General features: G+C 53.0%; 1 protein-coding gene across 3 annotated transcripts; it reads right to left on the reverse strand.

The window, feature by feature from the left end:
* Nucleotides 1-1,166: 1,166 nt before the first annotated feature.
* On the reverse strand, nt 1,167-21,181 carry LOC116945197 (collagen alpha-1(XXII) chain-like). Of its 3 annotated transcripts, none has more exons than XM_076068968.1 (9): nt 20,836-21,181; nt 13,833-13,959; nt 12,144-12,365; nt 10,969-11,195; nt 9,635-9,805; nt 8,499-8,724; nt 7,096-7,219; nt 4,575-4,962; nt 1,168-3,366 (listed from the first exon to the last, which is right to left on the reverse strand). In XM_076068968.1, exons 2-9 carry the CDS (start codon nt 13,930-13,932, stop codon nt 3,250-3,252), a joined length of 1,575 nt encoding a protein of 524 aa, XP_075925083.1. In that variant the 5' UTR covers nt 13,933-13,959; nt 20,836-21,181; the 3' UTR covers nt 1,168-3,249. The 3 variants fall into 3 exon arrangements, with proteins under 3 accessions (XP_075925084.1, XP_075925083.1, XP_075925082.1); XM_076068967.1 differs by lacking the exon at nt 20,836-21,181 and adding an exon at nt 20,584-20,794 and having other exon boundaries at nt 1,169-3,366; XM_076068969.1 differs by lacking the exons at nt 12,144-12,365; nt 20,836-21,181 and adding an exon at nt 20,584-20,794 and having other exon boundaries at nt 1,167-3,366.
* Between the last annotated feature and the right edge of the window lie 1,783 nt (nt 21,182-22,964).

Raw genomic sequence — 22,964 nt, forward strand, 5'->3', positions numbered from 1 at the left:
GAGAGTTGAACACCGGTTGCCGTGTCCTTAGCGGGCCCCTGCCAATGCTAGCGCGCACAAATTGTGGACGCTCACGTGGTGTGTGTGTGTGTGCAGGAGGTGGCACAAGATGCGCAACTCACCCTGGTGTCAATCTGAAACGGAGACACGCGGGCACAACGATGACACACAAAAAAACACAAATTAACAAAAATATCAGCAACATATCGTCAAAGCGTTTCCCCCCCCTTTCACTGTTGCGCGACAATTATTATTTTACAATTATTATAATTCCTGCGGTCACTAAAGCTTCAAATCAAGTTTGAATTATTATTATTTTATCCGCGTCTCGCCGCGCGAGGCGAGCGAAGCAGTGCGAACGCCGCAAAGCGAGAACCCTCCCTGCCTGCAGCCCAAAGGACGGCACACGGCTGAGGGTGCACGACTCCAGCTACCGACCACTACGACACCCACAGAGATCCGACGGAATTTCCACGATTCTCCAACGTGACGCTTCCACTCTACATTTGTTATCTTTCTTTTAGTTATTAACAGTGAGTAAAGTGTAACGCGTAGTAAGCTATCGCGACCAGTATTATTTACAATAGATGCGTTTTTTTATGCGGGGGGGAGGGGGATAATATCGAGTAAATATAAATGCTGTGTCGTTAAACCCGCCACCACCACCACCATCCGACGCAGCCAATTAGTCACGTAAAAAACAGTTCAGCAACACCGGTGTGTTGGAGAGTAAACCCACGACATTATCTAACCAAAAGATTATCTAACCAGTGAGTGAAACGTAGAGCCCTCTAGCGGCTACCAGGGGTCCCGTGAACAAGTGGGCATGCAACGAGAGAGAATACAACGTCACGTGATTGAAAGCTTTCGTGACTGCAGGAATTCATCATCTTGGGTCTTTCGGTCACGTCGCGTAAATAAAACAAAATAAATCGTCTTCAGGTGAAGACGATCTGTTCGCCTTCACTTGAAGACGATTGCTTGTATTGCGGTCGAAACGTCGTGATCTATTATTAGTATGAACAACGTCACGTACTTCAGGTTTACATTTGTTCCCACACTCCGGGCCTCGCGACCCACGGCCACGCTCCGTTCCCCCCCCCACCCCCGCTGACCAACACACTCTCTCCATTCAAATACAAATTTCACTCAACGAACGCAACACGCGCCCGATGTTTGTTCGGCGCGCTAGGCAATTCCCGCCGTCCGCGATTAATGGAGCGCATTCGCACACGAAGATCGAAAATCTGGGCGCGCGTGCGTGTCGCGCGCACGTGCTCTGCGTGACGCACGTAGAGTCGATCGCCTAGTGCGTCACGTGGGCCGTGTACATCAATCATCAGGCGTGTGCAGCGAGGAACGAGATCATTTGCACTGTGTTTGAAAGGGAGGTCAATTGGTAAAGGGGAGTAAATGTTGGAACGTGGAAACTCCTGATGACTCGATGGATGTATCATGGCTGGGAAGGTGGATTTCAATCAATGAATCAACACGTGGATACACGACTGCTCGATTCCTTTTTGTCTCATTTTGGACCGCATCATGTCCGTATATTTTTGTTTGTTGATTACACTTCGTACAGTGGTTGTCCACGCCTTAACCCAAATAGTGACGTGGCGAAATAATTTGCATTGACTGCTAAATAATACAATTCCACTCGCATCTATCGGAATCGCGACAATTTCAACCAATACATCAACGCATTTGCCACGTGCTCGGTGGAATCAACGGTCGTCTGTGTTTGCACGAATCATCATCGATGCTCACAAGCGCCGCCACCACCTCGGAGGTACACAAAACCCGGGACGAGTCACGGAAATTAAAAAAAATAATACCTCGCAAGGGCAAACGAGGGGAAAAGCGCGAGAAAATGCATTGCCTTGAGCAGCGTATTATATTACGCAACTGACAAACACCAGAACTTGCAATGTCCCACACTACCGATTAGCACGGCTGGTGCGAAAAAAGATCAACATACATACGTACCTACTTCCCGGGAAGACTTGCAGACTTCCCGGAAAAGCTCCCTCAATAAAAAAAATATCGGTCAATTCTGGGAAAACCAGAACGTGTGGCAACCCCACTTCTTACCGGCACAGCGCTAATGTATTTTTTTACTTTTTTTAAAATCAACTAATCGATGCACGTTTACATTCATACGCAGAGCTAACCCAATGCAGAGGTGGGGGGGGGGGTATTCACTGCTGTTGCTCAACAAAGATGACGAACCCGAGTCTGGGCCAACGCACGAGTGAACCTCGTCTGTCGGGGAGGCCAACTTAACACAGCGGGGAGGGGGCCAGACAGCTGCCAATGGGACCGTGGGATTCATTAAGGGGGGAGTCGGAGAGAGGGCAAGCTGGGACCTACTGCAGACGTGAACTTTGGATCCTTAATACAGGGCGCTTAAAAAAATGTTAACACTTATACGGGACTATCGTTTTTAATGGAAAGTGAACGGATAATACACTGTAACATGATAACAAATTTATGTTAATAGCTTCAAAAAGTTAAAGAGTATCCCACTTGTTCGCCATCGTTGTCAACACGTGTGCCTGGAATCTTCTCCAGGTGGGCTCCAGAGCCCGGAGGCAGCAGCACATGTCACGTGGTATTGTTGCAAAATCTCAGAAGTGTTCACATTTTGTTTTGAAGCACCCTGTATAGTGGCAACCCGTGGTGGGAACCGACAAGGCGAGTGGCAGCCCTAGGCGAGTGGCAGCCCTTTCTTTGGTCCTTCTCCGGTGCCTCCGATTAGCACGGTTGGCTACGTACGGTGGGAAAGAAGTTCAACACACGCACACCTACGAGGAATGGGGAGGCCTTCATCTAAAGCAGTGGGTTGACAATGGGCCTTAGTATTGTTATTGATGTCGAGTCGGAGAGGTGAGTACGCACGTATGCGTGTTGAACTTCTCGCATTGTGCTACAATATAATCGTTGCCCCTACGTGAGTAGGGCGGTTGAGCCCAACCATCTTCCCTCTCCCCTGACCCAAGGGCACCTGGCCTCGGGGTTTGCTGTCCGCGGAACATCTGTAACCACCCCCACCCTTTCCCACGTCGCTCGTGCTCATGTGCGTGTTGAACTTCTATCACGCCGTACGTAGCAAACCGTGCTAATCGGAGGTGCGAGGGTGGGGGCAGGACAGCAAACTGAAGTGTGCTTTGCACCGGCCTCTTGTTGAATCAAAACAATAATTACGACTGCAACAAAAGCAGCCCCTGCCACGGCGCCCTTCCGACTGGGTCAACGGAGGCGGCGGTTCCAGCGGCGGTGCTCACTCACCACGTTCGGCAGTTCGCAGCAGACCTCCAGCGAGGCCCTCTCGGGATCGCAGTACATCTGCAGCTGCTGCACGTCGATCTGCAGCCGGCACGGTTGGACACGCGATCGGGCGTCAGGTCGCAAAACCAGACGATGTCGCCACTTCATCGGCGTGCAGAATTTTTTTGACGCTGAGTTGTGAAGCTCTTCCCCCCCCCCCCGCCCCCCACGGATGTCCAGTAGGGGCACGGGGTCAGATCGTTACAACGACAAACAATAAAAAAAAACACGGCAGGAGTGCAAAGTATAGGAAAGGTAAGCACATCACTGAACCACCTGTCGCCAAGTACTCCGCTGTGCTCCTCAATCAGCCCAACCATCGGGCCACCAGACCTCTGCCCCTACCTCCCTTCATTTACTCTCATCCATGCCCAGCCATAGCACCTATATATCTTGCCACTTCACGCATGTGCCCTATACCTCCCGCTGTCTCTCATCCACGTTGCACCCATCTGTCACTCTCATTCATTATCACACTCCACCTTATTCCTCCTTCACCACCCCTTGCGACATCACGTGGCTCCATTTCCAGCCGCTGTCCCTCCATCCCTTCTGTCACCTCCCTCGCTGACAGCCGCTCCACCCCACACGTTGCTCCCCTTTTGCCTCGTTGTGTACCGCCGTCGGTTTGCGTTGTAAAGAGCCCTAGAAAGGGCGGTGATACATTCTAAATAGAATAGAATATCGATTCTGAATGTGGAAGGAAAAACTGGAGGACCAGGAAAAAAATCCACACGACCACGGGGAGAGAGAGAGAGAGAGACATGCAAACTCTAAATATACAGCAGGCATCAGGGTCAGGATTGAACCCACGACCTCCTGTACACCAGGCGAGGTAGTTAACATCTCACCGCCATGGCGCCCCATATATGAAAGCAGTCACATTGGCAGTGGTGCCGGCTGCCTCTGTTGCAGAAGAGGACCCCGTTGAGCATCGTCGAGGCCTCCTGAGCAGTTTACCTGGGACACTGGCGAGCAGACTGCTCGAATCTTAAGGTCTCGGCGTTGGCTGTCAAAACTCAGCCGGTAAGGCCCCATCGAGCTCAGCAGCTCTTTGAACATGGACGGCCACAGCCCAAGAGGCGCGGGTGGTGGCAGCGGTCGCCCGCAGGACATCATTACGGGCTGGCAATGTGCAAGCTAACCATCGCAAAAACCAACAATCGTTTAGATCTTTCCCCTCCGCGTAGCCGTCGAGCCATTCGACCTGAACCCCGGCCGAAGTGCCGGCGGGGCGCGCGACGAACCGGAACGGTCGACCCGCCGGCCTGGCGCGCGACGACGGTGGTGCCGCCTTTGACGACCGCCTCGTCCCTCGCTTCGGACACGTCGGACGAGCCGGCGGCGCGGCAGTCCACGAGCAGCGCCACCCGGCCGTGGCGCGACGACAGCGCCAGCTTGTGCCACTCGCCGTCGAAGAGCGCGTCCAGCCGGCCGAAGGTGTGCCTCCCCGAACGGCGCGACGAGAACTCGACGGAGCGCGAGGGGCCGTCGACGAGCAGCGAGGCCTGCTCCTCGCCGTCGGGAGACCGCGCCGACCACAGGCTCCAGGGCGCCTCCGAGTTGACCGCGATGGGCAGACGCAGCGTGGCCACCAGGGCGAACTCGTTGGGCAGCCCGAACGGGTGGAGGGACCTGAATCAAGCGATCAGATGGAGCGACCACGATGGAACCCGGGGTTTTAGCGATAGGTTCCACGGCCACCTTCCCCACGGCCCCCCGCCCGGTTGCGCCTGGGATTCCCATTGGGTGCCTTGATGAGGGTCCAGCCAGCAGCAGTAGAAGCTGGGCCATAGGAGAAGGGTCACGTGCCAATCATCATCACCATTGGCGGTCGGGGATGTGACATAATGAACTAATTTCTCTGTTGTGATGGTTTTTATTGTTGTTCGTGCCTTTTCTTATTTGTTGTTTAATATTTTTTTCTGAGGGGTTTTAATTTGCTAGGTAGTTGCTGTACAAGGGATGTGGCCATTATATATAATTAATGTACGGCGTTGTGGAATGCAATCAGCATGAATAACGCTCTCCAAAGTTAAATTATCATTAATGTGTTGAGTTTTTTTTATTTGTGCTTGTTGCACAACGACTAAGCGAGTATCATTAATTGTGGGACCTTTTTGCCAGTATCAACAATGACGCAAAACAAGAATAGGCTTTACCCTGTCTGGCAACAGAACAAGAGGTGTTAAAATGTTCGAACACCAAGTAAACACACCTCTTGCAAGGCATCAAGTCTGCACCAACCACGCGCACTTGTGGCAAAAAAAACATGCAAACAAACGTGCTCTGATAAAATATGCGTTGCCTTTGAAACTGATTGGCCTACGCCAGAGACAACCTTCTTCATGGCCTTGTCTCGCCACCACTGTTAGACCACAATTTCCACCTGTGTCGTCTTCGAGACAAAACGGTCGCGACGCTACTGAGGTCCACGACTGAAGACGAAGAAAACCGAGGTATTTCAACTCTTGGCAGCGTCAAACCCTCACCGTGAAGGTATTCGTTGGGCCTCGTTGAGAGTGATTTTTTGTGAGCCCTTCCTCGCAATCAGCAATGCAATAGGAAGGGCGGGCGGCAGGGCCAGCGAGACACAGCGGAGGGCTATTAACCCCACGTAGCCACACGGCCCTTGAGGTGCAGGGGATGAGAAATCATCTCTTCTGGCCCATTGCAAGAGTGGGCCGGCCACGGCACGGCACTGCTCTTCGGCGGACGTCCAAACGTAGTGTTTGTGAAAGGATTCTGGGTACCCGCACGCTCCAGCTAACGAACGACCGGTGGGGGCACGCGCGTTCAACGATTAGGGCAGTTGCAAATGTTTAAGTCTGAAAGCAGGTGGCGGCTGAAAATTGCGCAAGGTGGTGGAGGAGGGATTTTGTGACATTTATCTTGAGGCGGCTCTTTCGAGAGGCCAAGTGGGGGGGGTCAATTAAAGAGGCAAATGTTATGGCACACACCTGGGCGCCTGATTCCAGGCCCGACAACAGCTGTGGGATGACATTGATGCGAAATACAGGGCACGACCGGAGAAAAATCCACACGACCACGGGGAGAACACGCAAACTCCAAATATACAGGCATCAGGGTCGGGATCAAACCCACGACCTCCTGCAAACCATGCGAGGGAGTTAACATCTCGCCACCGTAGCGCCCCAACCCGTCGACGACACGCAAAAGACGCGGCAGAAACGGTCCACGGCCTGATTCCCAAACCAAGACGTTCGGCTGCCTGCACCCAAAGTGAGCACTGACCAAAGGTGAACGTTAAACCTCAGCCGAGCCTCGCGATTTCAGATTGAAGCCGAACCATTGCAAGGCACGGCAGGGTGAGATTGACCGCGATCATCTTCGTCCACATCGTCTGTCATCTACGTCTTCAACGTCACAACGATGCCGCCCTCGTTGCGCCGCGGCCTATTGCCGCCCCCCCCTCCCCCCCCCCCACTTCGCCGCTAAAGCCGCAGAAAATATCTCGCGTCGACGTCGGCACGGCGGGTGAACGACATTCTTCAGTGCGGTGGGGGGAGGGGGGGTTAAAGGGCAAAGGTTCGGCCCTGCGACCGCTTACTCAGGCCACTGCTGGCAGCAGGGGCCGGTTCCCAAGTAAGACGGAGCTCCTCTCTCGGGCGGGGTTGTTTGACCGTGCGTTGGTGCCGACTGGTGACCGGGGATTGTGGGGGACGGGGGTCAGAGGGGAGAAGCAGGGGGTGGGGGGGTAGCTGGGGTGAGTGCGGGCAGACGAGCGAGCGAGCGAGCGGAACATACATGGTGTCCTTGCTGAGGCTCGCGGAAGCGTCGAGGTGGAACGCGGGATGATCCGAGGAGCTGCCCTCCACCGCGGTCACTCCAGGAGCCGTCGCCAGACCCAACTCCTTCACCAGGTCGGTCCCTGGGGCGATAAGATGTTGGAAGAAAGAAAAACAGCAGAAAAAAATCAACAAAGTGAATGCTAAACCAGGTGCCGAAATAGAGCGATGCACTACGGGTGCCTTTCAATAAACCAGATGGCTTTGAATAGATCTACAAGGTCGGTAAAAAAACACTTGTGCAGTGGTTGGGACATGACCCTGGAATCGAACTCAGTTGACCGGGCTCATAGCGCGGTGCGCTTACCAATGAGCCGCATCGATTCCCGAGCTCGCAATACACGGCTTGGATCGAATCACGTAAGAGTCGAGTGTTTATTTATTTATTTATTCCGTACACGTTGTATGTGAATGGGTTCAAGTCACCCCCGCAGTCACTAGAGGCACGAACATTCGCAAACGATGTTAAACAAAATAACAATGAATCAACTCCTCAATGCTGTTAAGAGATACGCGTACATATTTGCAGTTTGCTTATTGGTGAAGTATTTGAATGGTCATTTGTTATTTCTCAAACAGACCGAGGCGTGCACGATTTAATGAATCGCGCTTCATTTGCATACATTTACATCAACCAATTCACTAAAAGTGTTAAACTTCACTCCGAGGCATGCATGGCTTCAAAGCCAAAAAACTCAACTTTGGCATCGCGAGTTAAACCAAACCCCCTCCCGCCCCCCCCTGCCGCCACCACACACACACCCTCATTAAAATGCGGCCCTCATTAACGGCACACATTTGCCCATCATCTCATTAATAAAGACGTTGGGATATTTAAATATGCATTAAGGGCCAGCTTGGCGAGTCCTCTCGCTGTGTGTGTGCATGCGTGCGTGAGGATAATGATGGGGACAGGTCCTTAATCTCGGGGCTTCACGTAGCTTGCATGCTGCTGGGGCTTCGCAATGTTTGTCCACTTCCTTCGCGGAAATGCAATTAATGATAATTACCGATATTAGTATTAGTATTTAAAATGCTCGCTCGCAAAAAGCCTCGCCAGGAAGTATCTTCCGCCGGGAGATTTGCCCCGACGACTCCGTTCGAGGCGGGCGATCGTCTTTTAGCGTCGGTGCCGCGCGTCGCTCGGCGCGGCGTCCGACGTTTCGCACCCGCGTGCCGGGGTCTTCTTCAGGAACCGCGGCTTTTTTAACCGATCAAATGTGCCCCTCTGGGTCTGCGCGGTGTCTCACGACGGCGCTCGCATTTAGGCGCCGCGTAAATCCACGCGGGACTGCGTTTGCCTCGCATCGAGCGCGCGCGCGCGCGAACCGCGTCGTCGGCGTCGTCGGCCCCGGGTCTCACCGGGCACGCCGTCGCGTCCCGTCGCGCCCAGGCACGAGAGGCCCTCGCAGATCTTGCGCACGATCTGCACGCGCAGCTTGGAGAGCAGCTCGAAGTCGTCCACGTGGTGCAGGTAGACGCTGGACGGCTTCGACGCGATCGCGTCCAGCTCCGACACGTCCACGCTGTCCGTGACGCCGAGGGCGAACACCAGGATGCCGTCCTCGTGCGCCGCACGCGCCGAGTCCTGGACACGCGCGCGCGCATTGCGTGAACACCGCGGCAGATGCCGGGTGAACGTGTTCACCAAGCGCCGCGGAATTTGTAGTCCCGGGGTTGCGGTGAGTGGCGGGCGACGAGTGGCTGTGCAGGCGAGCGGGCGAATGAGTGCTGGCGAGTCGGAATCAGAATCATCGTGACATTTATCCTCGAGGAATCCGATGAGCTACGAAGCTTTTTTTTTTCACAGATGCGCAATCGTGCGGGTGAGTACCGGAATTCAGGCGAGCGAGCGAGCGGTGGAGCGCAGGTCAGTGAACATGGCTGCCGTGGTCACCAGAGCCAAGACCATCGGTCTCATTATCCCACACCGACATCCACCAAGCTTCTACAGGGGCTAACGAATGGCTGAATCGCCTCGACATTCACTTTATTTTCACTAGATATTATTTTATTGTTATTATTATTTTTTCCATCTACGTTACTTTACTGAAAGAACAATAGAATGAGAATATTCACACGGCTGAACGTTGCTAAACTTGACCTCGCCGTACAAAAGTGGAAGAAGATGGTGATTGGGTGATTCCGGGCAACGAGCGATCGCGGGGTGAGCGGAACAATTGGCTGAGGGTGGACGAGCGAGAGAGCGTGGGCGAGCGCAGTGGCGGTGGTGGTGGTAGCGGCGGTGGTGGTAGTGGTGATGATGGTGGTGGCGGTGGTGTTGGTGGTGTTGGTGGCGGTGGTGGTGTTGGTGGTGTTGGTGGCGGTGGCGGTGGTGTTGGTGTTGGTGGTGGTGTTGGTGGTGGTGGCGGCGGTGTTGGTGGTGGTGTTGGTGGTGGTGGTGTTGGTGGTGTTGGTGGTGTTGGTGGCGGTGGTGTTGGTGTTGGTGGTGGTGGTGTTGGTGGTGTTGGTGTTGGTGGTGGTGGGTCGCGCCGTACCTTGACGTCGTCGGCGGAGCGGCCGTCCGTCATGACGATGGCCACGCGGCGCACGCCGAGGCCCTTGGGTCGCGCCCCCTCCTCGGGGCTGAAGCTCTTCTCGGTCATGTGGCTCAGCGCCTTGCCCGTCACGGTGCCCTCCTCCATGTAGCTCATGCGCATCACGGCCGCCTGTGCGGCGGCGACGGCGGCAGGGGAACACAGCGATGTTGGCGGCTCGGGCTACCCGCGCCCATTCATTCAATTTGACACGCAGACTCTCATCAGGTAACGGTCAACGACGTTCACGGTCGTCGTCGCCACCGTCGGACACGGTCCACCCACTGCTGGACTAAGGCCTCCCTAACCCCCCCTCCCCTAACCCCCCCTCCCCTAACCCCCCCTCCCCTAACCCCCCCTCCCCTAACCCCCCCTCCCCTAACCCCCCTCCCCTAACCCCCCCTCCCCTAACCCCCCTCCCCTAACCCCCCCTCCCCTAACCCCCCCTCCCCTAACTCCCCCTCCCCTAACTCCCCCTCCCCTAACCCCCCTCCCCTAACCCCCCCTCCCCTAACCCCCCCTCCCCTAACACCCCCTCCCCTAACTCCCCCTCCCCTAACCCCCCCTCCCCCAACCCCCCCTCCCCTAACTCCCCCTCCCCTAACCCCCCTCCCCTAACCCCCCTCCCCTAACCCCCCCTCCCCTAACCCCCCTCCCCTAACCCCGCTCCCCTAACCCCCCTCCCCTAACCCGCCCTCCCCTAACCCCACCCCCATAACTCCCCCTCCCCTAACCCCCCCTCCCCTAACCCCCCCTCCCCTAACCCCCCTCCCCTAACCCCCCCTCCCCTAACCCCCCTCCCCTAACCCCCCTCCCCTAACCCCCCTCCCCTAACCCACCTCCCCTAACCCCCCCTCCCTCACCCCAAACCCAAGCTGCCGCCACCTCTCGCGGCGATCCTGCGATGAAACGTTCCTCCGGTGCCCAGCACACGCGGGGGGTGGGGGGGGGGATTCATCGCTCCGTCTCCCATCGCGGCGGACGTGACGTCAGGAACGCTCCCCCCCCCCCTCTTTGGCTGCCCCCCCCCCCGGTCACGAGTGTCGACCGCCGGCCACCGCTCCTCCCAGTGACGCGTGGCCGCCCCCCTTATTGTTCTTGCGACAATAGTTTCCCATTATGAAAGAAGCCCCCCCCCCCACCACCCACCACCCCGTTTATTTACCCAGGGGATAGGAACAAACTAAAAAAAAAAAATCATCCCCCCGAATTGGCATCTCCAGCCCCCACAACGTCCCCACCCAAGCGACGCAGCGGGCCAGCAGTGCGGGGGGCAGGCGAGTGAGTGCACGCACCTTGACGGCCTCCTTGGAGTCGTACTCGCCCAGCGTGAACTCGGTACGCACGCGGCTGCTGTACTGCACCACGGCGACGCGGGTCGCGCTGGGCCCCACGCTGAACGAGTCGACGAGGGCGTTGACGAAGTGCTTCACCTTGACGAAGTTGTGCGCGAGCACGCTGCGCGAGCCGTCCAGCACGAACACGAGGTCCATCGGCGTCGCGCGGCACAGCTCGTGCGAGGCTGCGGAACGGCGAAGACGACGGTGACAGAGTCGCAGCTGCGCCACCGCCGGCGCGCACCGGGCACCCGTCAGCGTCGCGGTGCCACGGCGCGGTGAACGCGACCCGTCGACGCTGGCAGCGGTGGCAGCGGTGCCAGCGGTGGGGGCTAGAAAATGTTGTCCCGGCCAAGAAGCTCCTAAGCTTTTTAAACTAAACTCTAAACTATTTTTTTGTTTACTGAACCAGATGAGGCCCACTGAGCTGTGGAGCTCTTTTTCAGAAGCGACCTGGCCACAAATGATAGCTCAACGAAGTGGCGTTTATAGCAGCCAAATAATTCTGAGCGCACGTTTTATAAATGTGGAGGGAAAACCCGGAGGATGCGGAGAAAAATCCACGCGACCACGGGGAGAGAGACACGCAACCTCCAAATATACAGCATCAGGCGTCAGGGTCGGAATGGAACCTACGATCTCCTGTGCACCAGGCGAGACAGATAACATCTTGCCACAGCGGCGACCCTGTTTTAAACAGGGTTGTGTATTCATGTTGCAAAATGAAATATTAAATGTATTTTCTCCAGTAATTATTCATACAATACCAATTGTCTGGATCTCAAGGAGTGGGGGAGGGGTGCAGAGCTGGAGGGAAGTGGTGAGAGCATTGCCCCCACTTTGGATTCACTGTGGTCATGGTGGTGTCCACAGTGGTGGTACTAATTTGAGGTTGAGTCGACCTAGGGGAGGCCCAGGACCGGATAATCACCGCTGTTATAGGTCGTAAGCGGGAATCAAACTCAGGTCGTCGGGTTCGTAGTGCAGTTCTCTCAACCGATTCAACAAAACAAATTTGAAACTCCTTCTTAACCATCAACCCTCGCCACTCAGTCGCTCGCCCGCCTGCTTGCCCGCCCGCTCGCTCGCTCGCTCACTCGCCCACTCGTCCGATTGCTTGCCCGCTCGCTCACCCCCGAGCATGGCCTCGGCGTCCTCCAGGTACGCGGCACTGTCGTCCTCGCCGCTCTCGAACCACAAGTGCAGCGGCGGTGGCGAGAGCGTTGCGACGGGCGGGATGGTGGGCAGGACGCTCTCCGGCGGAGGCTCGGGGGTCGGGCCGCTCTCCCCCGAGGTCGCCCAGGGGTCACGCCCCTGTGACGATCGTGGCTCCTGCCCGATGTTCCAGTACTCGTCTGTTTGCAGATATTTGCCACATCCTGGAGGAGCTCAGTACCAACCCGCTCGGTGGGGGCGGGCGCGCCGAGGGCGTGAAAGCGGTGATGGCGCGCTACCCACCCGGCGCGCATGGGATGACGACAATGTTGGTTTGTGTTCGGAACGTTGGTTCAAAGTTTTGGCCAACGCTGGTCCAACGGTTCAAAGTTGACTAGGATAGCAGTTGTAGGGCAATCATCGGTTAGGGTTATTATTATTATTATTATGAAGCTTGTTTTGTTTCCCAGAAAGTTGTATGCTTTAGGGGGAGAGATGACGTTGTGTGTAATCTAAAATTGAGTAATTAGCAGCAATTGAGTAATTAGCAGCAATTTAGGAATTAGCAGCAATTGAGTAATTAGCAGCTATTGAGTAATTAGCAGGTTGTTTAATATATGGAACCCTTTTTGCCAGTATGAAGATGATGCTTGAAGGACAGGGTAAAGCCGATTAATTTTATCAGCATCACGATGTTTGGCAAATATCAGCTATGTCGTATGTTTTTTTTACATCGATAAATCTACGAGGAAACCAGAGAACCCGGGGGGGGGGACATGCAAACTCCAGGCAGAAAGCCACCCAAGTCGCCAAATTGAACCCAGGCTCTCGTTGCTGTGAGGTTCAAGTATTACCGCGGCGCCAGCTGGCCACCCAAGTCGTTCACTGTAAGCCGGTGTCCTTCAATAATTTTCAGGTTGGGGCGAGAGGGGGCACCTTCGCCGAGAAGACATCATCAGCGTGAGGGCCGCTGCACATTTGAAACCACTGTTGGGGTTTGACAGCAGCACGACGATGATGATGATTGGGGGTGTTTTCACCATTTGTGTATTGTCGGGGGGGGGGGGGGGGTGGGGGGCGCATGTCAGGGGCCGCGCTAAAAGCCACCCAAGGCCGCCAGTGGCCCGTGGGCCTTGCAGTGAAGAACAACTGCTGTAGGCAAACAGCGGCGGAGCAAGGACTGGGGGTGGGCGGGCAAGCGGGCGAGGTGGCAGCCCCAAGCGCCCGCGGCACATGGGACGCTGCTCGCACGTCCAACCAAATTCTCAGAAACAAAAGAAGAAGTGGCAGCTGATGGTTTCAAAAAAGAAAATAATTGGCGACGTTTTGGCCAATGGCCCTTTTTCATGGCACACACAGAGGTGAAAGAAACAAGAGTGGATAATAAGAGTTTGAAAATCCACTTGTAAACACTGTGAGGCCTGGTAATAATATAATTATTATCATTCTAAATTCCTGATAAAATTATTTTTTTTTAACCGGCCTGCTGTTTGTTGCTGACCACTTTGCGTTTTAGGCTGAAGCTCAGCAAGCACCATGAAACAAAAACGGAACAAACGTCAACTGGAAAATGCACGACAGCCTCGCCGGGTCTCCGGAGCTACGCAGCGGTTGAGCCTGGACGGCTCATCGGATGGGCTAAAAATCGTCAAAGGTGCAGCACTCACCTGACGTGGAGGGGTCGCCCTGCGCCAACGCCGGGCCTGGCAGGAGGCTCGCCATCACCAGCGCCGCCAGCGCCACCGCACACCCCGTGCCCAACTTCATCTCCAGCCGATGGGTCGCGAGCGCCAACTGCGTGCACAGGCCACCGACAGCGGCGTGAGGGTTCCCCGCGCTGGCGGTGGCCGGCTGTTCTGACCCGGAGATCGGCAACGCCAAATTGCGTGAGCGCGCCGACGCGGGTTTTCGATTCGAATGCGGTTCAGCAAAAGTGGTTAAACTTCGATTGTGCACCGAGTGAGTGGTGATCTGTAAGATGCCCCATTGCCTGGGACATCATCAGACAACCTTGGGGGTGGGTGGCATTTGTTTAACAGGCCACATTTCTGTAGGTGAAACGCGGAAAGTTGTCATCAGCCCCGAGTGCTGCTTCTCTAACGAGAGACAGAATCAGCTCCCGAGTGGGAGACCGAGAGCAGGGAAGGGAAGCAGAAGGGAGAGAGCAGCAGCAGCAGCGAGAGCTCGGAGGTCACGACTGGACTGGAGCAGCTAGGGAAAGGAGGAGATGGGAGAGAATGGGAGAGATATTTGCCCAGGAGTGGGAACCCAAAGGATGACAACAACAACAACAACAACAACAACAAAACAACATCATCATACTGCTGGGAAACTTTGGTCGAGAGGGTCCATGGGCTGATGGCACGTCCGTCTCTTGTGTCTGTAACTCTCCCCCGTCTCAGAATGAATTTTATTATTTCAGAGAAAATATGCTCTGTACGCTTCCTCACCTTTCCTCCCGCGCCCGCTTCCAATGCGCTATCCATTACAATGCCAGTTAATGACTAATTTTAAGCGCTCACATCCGTTTCATCACGGTGCCCCCCGAGGCATCTCTTGCTGAAACGTTCGTATCAACTCGGCTACCCTGATGGGCCTGGATTGTGTTTAGTTAGATGAGCCACCTTCACTGTCACTGTAATTACCTTTTCCTTCCCCTTGGCGACGTTGAAACATCACTTGGATCGCAATGCAACAGTGGCAGATATGGGGGCAGGGGGGCGGGTGTGAAGCAGGAAGAGAGATTTACACATCCCCCCTCTGCCCCCCCTCCCCCCCATTTGACTCCCACCTTGAGGCCCCCAAACGTTGGTGTTTTATTGATATTCATCGGAAAAATACATTCGATCAGAATCACTGTGTATTTATATTGGAGGAATCCAATGAGCTAAGAAGGTCACTTTAACACGTAAATTGGCTTTCGCGGCCAATATTATTCACAGCGGAGGTTTTTGTTGGGTTGAGTCGCGTAATTATAAATGTGTCGTTTGACCCGCCACCACCCGACACAGCCAAGTTGGTAAGGTTTGTCATGTAAACAAATCAACACAATTCTGGCAAAAAGCGCCCGATGATACTGCATGTAATTAGCAGCGAAACATCGTACTACTCAAATTGTAAACGTTGTGGATTTACTCTCCAACACACCCGTGGGCTGAAGCAGTAACTAATTGGTAGGTTTTGTTTTACGTGGCAAGCCTTACTAATTGGGTGTGTCAGGTGGTGGGGGGTTAACGACACATTTATATTTACGCGATCTACCCTAAACAATCTTTATGATGTCCATTAGGGGTGCAAAGCATCGAGAAGGTCGAAATAATACTATTTTTTTTATTATTTTACCAGGTAGGGCCCAATGAACTATTAGCTTCTTTTTCAGAAGCGACCAAGCCACAAATGAAACCTCATCGAAGTGGCTTATCATTTGTAGGAAGCAAAATAATCTTAATAATCGAAAACGGAAGTTTCTAAATGTATAGGGGAAAATCCGGAGGACCTGGAGAAAAACATCCATGTGACCACGGGGAGAGAGACACGCAAACTCCAAAGACACAGGCATCAGGGTCGGGATCGAACCCCCGACCTCCTGCATACCAGGCAAGGAAGATAACATCTCACCACCGTGGGGGTCTCTTAAATAAATAAATAGTGTGAGTTGAAATGGAATGCTTTTTTTATAATTATTAATGTAGGGCCTTGTTTAAAAAGACTGAAATTGTTAGAAAGCCACCCCTCCCCCCCAACCTCAAACTCTGATTGGCAATCGACTTAATTATTTTCTACTTTTACATTTATTCACAATCGTAGATAAAAAAGAGAGACTTTGTTCGTTTAAAAAAAAATTAAGATACAATTTTTTTTTTAAAACCCCAAATCCACAACCGCAAACGATTACATCATGAGATCCGCACCCGTGCATCACATGGGTAAGCCGCTAATTAGCGGGCGGACAGATTAGTGTTCGTCGCCAAGTTTCAGCAGGCACGAGGTGAGAAGAGAGGCACGCCAGACAACCGGCGCAGGCGCAGAGCTATCTGCCACAGGGGTGACAATTTACAAAGGTTAATTCGGAAATCGGAGCGCGACACGGACAGTGTTCGTACCATTCCTTCATTCGGCGCGTAATGAGCGTTAAACGTCCATTCAATTTTAAAGCCTCGATTGAAAATAATAATGATATAAATAAAAAATAATTACGATCAAATGCGAGCAAGGAATGACGTCGCTAATACGTGTCTTGCGTGGCGCGGGCATTGCGATTAATGATCTTAATGCGTCATTTCGGTTTTGAATTGAGTGCGTAGCGATACAGAAAAAAATATAATGAGCCCGTAAATAATTTAATGACTTTTTTTCTCCCCTTCGTTCACCTCACCACCAGGTTACGCGCTTGACACACGCCGGCAGCAATAATACCGGCAATGGATAAAGCAGAGAATATCCTTGCTTCAGACTCGATTCACGTATTAATCTAACTTTGTGATAATATATTTATATCGTTGCTTCGCACTTATGATTCACTCCACATTCGCGCCTTCTCACATTTTCGCACTTAATTAATTCCCCCCCCCCCCCACCACCTCACCCCCAACTATTCTTTCAGGGTTTGGAAAAAGTTATCTTTTTCCCCATTATTTTTTCCTTCAATCTGGAGAGCAAAAATAAAGTCCAACTGCTCCATCTGCCGACATTCGGTGCCTCTGACATGGGCAAGTGTCAAAACGGCGACACCAACCCGTCCATTCAGTGTAAGGTCGTTGACTTTGTCGCACGGCCGATGGTCCCGTTTCGCCAATTTGCCCCCCCCCCCCCCCGGCTATCCTGCGCACCCGGCCTACACTTGAATAGGAGCACGCTAGCCAAGGCACGGTCGCCAGTTCAGCCTTGTAGAAACCACGATCGCCTATTGAGGCCGATGCGGTGCACCAGGGGGATGGTGTGGCCAGCACCACGCCTAGGCCGCCTTTGTCTCCCCAGAGCTGATGTTTTACGCAGCACACCGGCGTAAAACTGAAGGCCGAGTCAATCGAGGGGAGGCTCGGGACAGGTGTAAACACCGCTCGCCACTGATGTTTAGCCGTGGCCTGGCATTGAACTCGAGTTTGCTGGGTTTATGGTGCAGTGGCGGTAAGCAGCGTGCAACCACGGCGCTTACTGCCACGGTTGTGGTGGGGTATAACAAAAACGCAGGTCACCCAAACCCTGGACCGAGTGGCTCTTGCCTAAGAACGTACTATTACGAGTGTTCGGATGCTCACAGATCAGGTCATGTATAGCGTGACACCTCCACCGCACTGCTCACGTGTGTCTGGGGTCAAGGGCCAACAACTCTTGAACCCTACTTTAGTCTTTGAGCTGCAGTGAACCAATGACCATGCCGATTACTAATGTCTGATATGCCTGTTATTCACAATTGCATCCAAATAAAAAATAACATTTTAACACATCATACACATTCAGGATGCTGATAAATTCCAACACGAATAAGACTGTGTGAAACGGCCACGATAAAAAAAAGTATTGCTTTCTTGATGTAATAGGTGAGGCAAACTGGGGTATTTGCATGATGTTGCCTACCTCCTCCTTGCAATGGCTCTACAGATGCTTTGTGACCTTTCCATATCCACAGATTGCGCAGCTTGGCCTATGACCGAATCACTCTGAACGCACCCAATCTCACTCGATCTTGGAAGCTAAACGGCAAAGCCCGCGAGCATGGTTGGTGCTTGCGACGGAGTAATGCCTGGCAATGCCACGCGTTGCAAGCTCGGGTCTGAGAAGCGGCCAGCAGTTGGCATCAAACCGAACGGATTCGTGAATCCGACTGCATGGAATGTTAAAAAAGCCCCGCCTCGTCCAGCCCACACACCAAGCCAAACGCGGATTAAAGGAATTGGCCAAACATTGCGGTGCCGTGACACTCTCCTGGAAAATAAAGTCTTGAGGCCAGGTGAGGCTTGGCTGGTTTAAATAAATGGAACGATTGTTAGCACGCTTTTTGTTTTGATGCCATTTTTTTTGCTTGGTAGTGGTTGGGTTTTCATTTGCTTGGTGTGTGTGTTGGACTTCTTCGCACCGTACGTAGCCAACCACGTATATGGGATCTGGTCCTTATATATAATTAATGGACAGCGTCGTGGCGCAACGGTGCTGAGATGTTAACTACCTCGCCCGGTATACAGGAGGTCGTGGGTTTAATTCCGATCCTGACGCCTGAATATTTGGAGTTTGCGTGTGTCTCCTCGTGGTAGTGTGGAATTTTCTCTCGTTTTTCCCTCCACATTCAGAATCAACTTGCATTTAGAGTATCTGGCTGCGATACATTTTCATGCGGCAAGCCACTTCATTGAGCTATCACTTGTGGCCATGTCGCTTCTGAAAAAGATCTATGTAGCTCAGTGGGCCTTACCTGGTGAAATAAAATAATAGTCACGCTACATAAAAAGAAAGTAGTATTATTATCATCATTGGAAATTTACATCCATGGGGGCTTTTTAAGCTTTTTACAGGGGCGCCCGTCACTTGCAAGGTCACGCGCTGGTCCTATTTTTCGCGAATTGTTGAGACATTTGCCATCGAGCAACCAAAATATTCCCCCTCCCCCCCGCTGTAGCCCGAGAAACGGTCCGCTCTCTCTATTCCGTAAATCGCGCACGGCGGAAATAAGCAAACACACGAAACGGCGCATTCAGTTTTATACGTGCAAAAAACATAGATATTGTCCGCAAATAATGGGACGTTCGCAAAGTACGGGCGTGAAAACGTCGCAGCAGTGGGCAACAACGAAAAAGCCAACGGAGTTCAACGCAAATTTTGTTCCAAGTTGCTTTGGGTAATGAATCGTTGGTCAACTTGTGTGCGGCTGGGAAATAAAAAATTGTGTTGCGTCGTTTAACTAGGTCAAACTGGCTGTCGAGTAACAGGAGAAGCTGGCTGTGTGTTCCGAGACTCGCTGCAGAGGGAACTGCTGTAGCTTTTTTTTAACACGGCCACACAAATCTACGGATTTAATTACTTATCTATCTACATCGAGTGATCTTTTAAAGACATTACGTAAGATCCTCCTTGCTGGTGATATTATTCCTGTGTCCGTTACAACCGTGCCACCCAATTGTTAAATTTTTAAAGTTTATTCCTCGCCAAACTCAAGAAAACTTGAATGCAGCTTAACTTTCTTTAACACTCACAAAGGAATGTTCTTCTATAGCTGCCTAGACTGCTGTGATACGTTATGTTAGTAAGCACCTAGTAAAGACGCAGTGTTATTACACCCCATACCGCGCTGGGCTTAACTTGGTTATGATTGGGGATGTCAATCGCTCCACTCTAGCAGGTAATAATTATTGGTCAAGTTGACCTATGAGAGGCCCTGACCGGATTTGATTAGCATTAACCACTTTCTAAATTAAATTTTTTTAAAAATTCACCAGGTGAGGCCTCACTCAGCTACAGTATGTAGCTCTTTTTCAGAAGAGACCTGGCCATCACAAATGATAGCTCAACAAAAGTAGCTTATCATCAAAGTGGAAATTTATAGCAGCCAACACTCTAAGCGCACGTTGATTATAAATGTGGAGGGAAAACTCGACCATGGGAAGAACACGAAAACATGCAAACTCCAAATATACAGGCGTCAGGGTTGGTATCAAACCCACAAACTCTTGTAAACGAGGCAAGGCAGATAATATCTCACCACCGTGGCACCAGGAATTGAACCCGGGTTAACAGGATCGGAGCGCACACACACACACAGACACACTTGTTCCTCGATGATGATGTCAACCACACCACTACTAAAGCAGGTACTCATGTTAAACCGAGTTAACCTAAAATAAGTCTATACCAGCCTCAGATACCAACTTACACCAGCATTGTGCACCGCCAGGACTTGAACCAGGGTCACGAAGATCGCTAGCAGACCAGCATCAACGTGCGACAGGTCCAAACCAACTTAGGTACCAACGACCACCAGCAGCCCATCCTAGCCATCAAAGACGGTCATTGCTCTTCCTTCCGATATTAGAAAGCCACTGGAGCTATGCACTTTAACATCATCACCTAGATTGAAAAACGAATTTCTTTAGAACTGATGATTGTGTTAAGTTTGTTGTCCTGCCCCCACACCTCCAATTAACACAGTTGGCTGCGTAAAGTGCGAAAGAAGTTCAACATACATGCATACATTCATCGTACACGGTCGGGCATGGAGCCTGGGTCACAAGCATCGTAGCGCATCATCGTTTACGTGGGAAACATCCGTCCCAGGCTCGGACACCAATCGCCACCGGCATCGCGCAATCGCCAGGGGTTGAACACCGTGGGTCCGCCGGAATCACGGCGCACACGAGCGACACACGAACGCGAGCAAGGAACCCGGCACGGCGGTCGGCACGAAAGTCGGCGACGGGTGACCCTCACCTGCGATCCGGGGGCGTGGGGTCTCGGTCGGGTGTTGTCAGCGCGCGAAGCCCGAGGCCGTGTGCCTGTGTGAGCGACGCTCGGGCCGCGTGGCGAACTCGCGAAGCCCCGGTAAGCGGTGGAGCAGGCGGACGCGACGACGGCGAGAGAGAGCGAGCGCGGTCAGCGAGCGAGAGGAGAGGTGACGGTGGCTTCGGGGGGGCGGAGTGGGGGGGGGCGGGGACCCGGGGGTGGCAGGGAAAAGGGGCCCACCTCGTCACCCTGAGAAATAGCGGTCCCAGGAGACCAGACGCCCGGCGTGATTGGTTCGGTTGGAGATTTCGCACCCAGGCACGATCGTCCTCGAATTCCAGAGTTACGGCCAGAACCCCATACTGTACTGGAGGGAATGGGGAAAAAAAAGAACACTTGATAGATTAAACACTCAAAAGTAGAGGAGAAAAAACTAAATCCATTATTAATTCAATTTTGGGCCACACCACCTGACAAATGTATCTGGCACAAAGCCACAATTAGAGGCGAATATAATAATCTGTCAACAAACAATGCTTTCTCTGTCTTCACATACAGCTTTACTTGACGACACCGCCCTCACTCGACAAACTAGCAAGGCAATGACGGAGACAATTTAAAAAAAACTGACTCCAACACGCGTTGAGTCACCGAGTAACAGCGAGCACGGGACAGCGATCAGATTGCTTAAGTGCTTTTATATGTATTGCCGTATTGCTGTGGACTGCTAGAGGCGTGGAACTTATGGATCCGAGTTTTATGAACTGTCCGCAACACGTGTCAAACTGGGATTTAATAAATAAATAGATGAGAGTTTATACACAGGGGACACGAACTGATTGCTGCAAGGTTTTCCAGATTAAAATTGTGCACAGCAAATATCACACAATGCTAAAGCTCCCACGTAACTATGTAACCTGTTCATCGATCTATCATGGGCAAAACTTGGCATGGGTCGAGGGGTACATTCATTATTTTGGGTCGTTTGTAGCAATCCTGTTCAATTACGTATGCATGTTGAACTTCTTTGACACCGTACGTATCCAACCGTGCAAATCGAAGGTGCGGGGAAGGACCATTTCATGCATTCGTTCCGCAACCAGAAGCCGATGCCCGTGGAGCATAAAGGCAACGAGTCACGTGCGGTACAATGGGTGCCATGCGCTTCAACAGCCACGCACCGCAGAAATGTTGACGACACAGTGATGGCTACAGCGGCGGGAGACGATACGCGACAAGAGGAGACCTTCACGCATCAACAGAAGATCGAAAACAGTTTCGCACCCACAGAGATCATCCACGTAAGCCTTGCAAACGATGGGTGCGAGTGTTGTTAGCGAGCACCTATTGAGGCCAGTGCAGCACAGAGAGGGGTAACGTGGCCCCTAGTGTCACGGGTTTGCCCGGGAAAGATGCAGATGCCACGTGCCACTGTTAACCAGAGCTGGGAATCAAACCCAGGTGGCTGGGATGCCAGTGCGGTGAGAGAACCACCAATGCCACCACTCTACCCCTCCCCGCGCACACACAGCGGTCTCTATTCTGCTGGGGAACGTGCAGTAAGCGAACGTGGAGCATCTGAGTGAGGAGACGGTGGGGGCGTAACTCTCCGCACCCCACCCACCCAACCACAACCACCACCACCTCACATCCTCGGTGGAATTTATTCAGATTAACTTGAAAACCAAATGTAATGTGATGTGTTTTCATTTTTTGAGACGTTATTATTACAACTCGACGCGAGCCCTGTATAAAACGCCGATCACAAAACGGAGAAGGGATGGTGGTGGTGGGGGACAAACTCCGCGCACAGCAGCAGTAGCAGCAGCAGCCCCTGGACTTGGACGCGACTGAGCACGTCACAAGAGGGAGACAAACAACGTGGGCTCGTGCCGCACCCAGCCGGGGGGGGGGGGCATCGACGTTCATATGGGGGGGTGGGTTAAGGGGCAAAGGTAACTAACACACTGGGGGGGGGGGGGGGGGTGGAAAGGACGTGGGGGGGGGGCGATGTGTTCCTTCACGGGCAGTGGTCGGTGACGACCAAGGTGGAGGCCGTCGCTTCACGACGCCTGAGAAGCCAGCGAGATCACGCGGCGGCGGCGGCCGAAACCCGGATTCAAACCCAGGATATCGGCATCGCCGGTCCTCTCGACATTCTCTGTACCCCCCTCCCGCTCTCAGTCAGCCGGCAACTTCGCCACACGTCGACAACTTTGTCTCAGCCGGAGCCAAACCCCCCTCGAAAATTAAATCTTGGAAGCGTGGCAAAGCAAAACCCGTACCGATTTTTCAAATGGGCTGAAATTGGTTCTGGGGGGCCGCGTAAAGCCGGGGTGTGTGTGGAGCATGGGGAGCAGTGGCGGAGG

Source organism: Petromyzon marinus, chromosome 23 (genome assembly GCF_048934315.1).
Source record: "Petromyzon marinus isolate PM22_M1 ecotype Great Lakes invasive population chromosome 23, UKy_Petmar_22M1.pri1.0, whole genome shotgun sequence".
Lineage (NCBI taxonomy): Eukaryota > Metazoa > Chordata > Hyperoartia > Petromyzontiformes > Petromyzontidae > Petromyzon > Petromyzon marinus.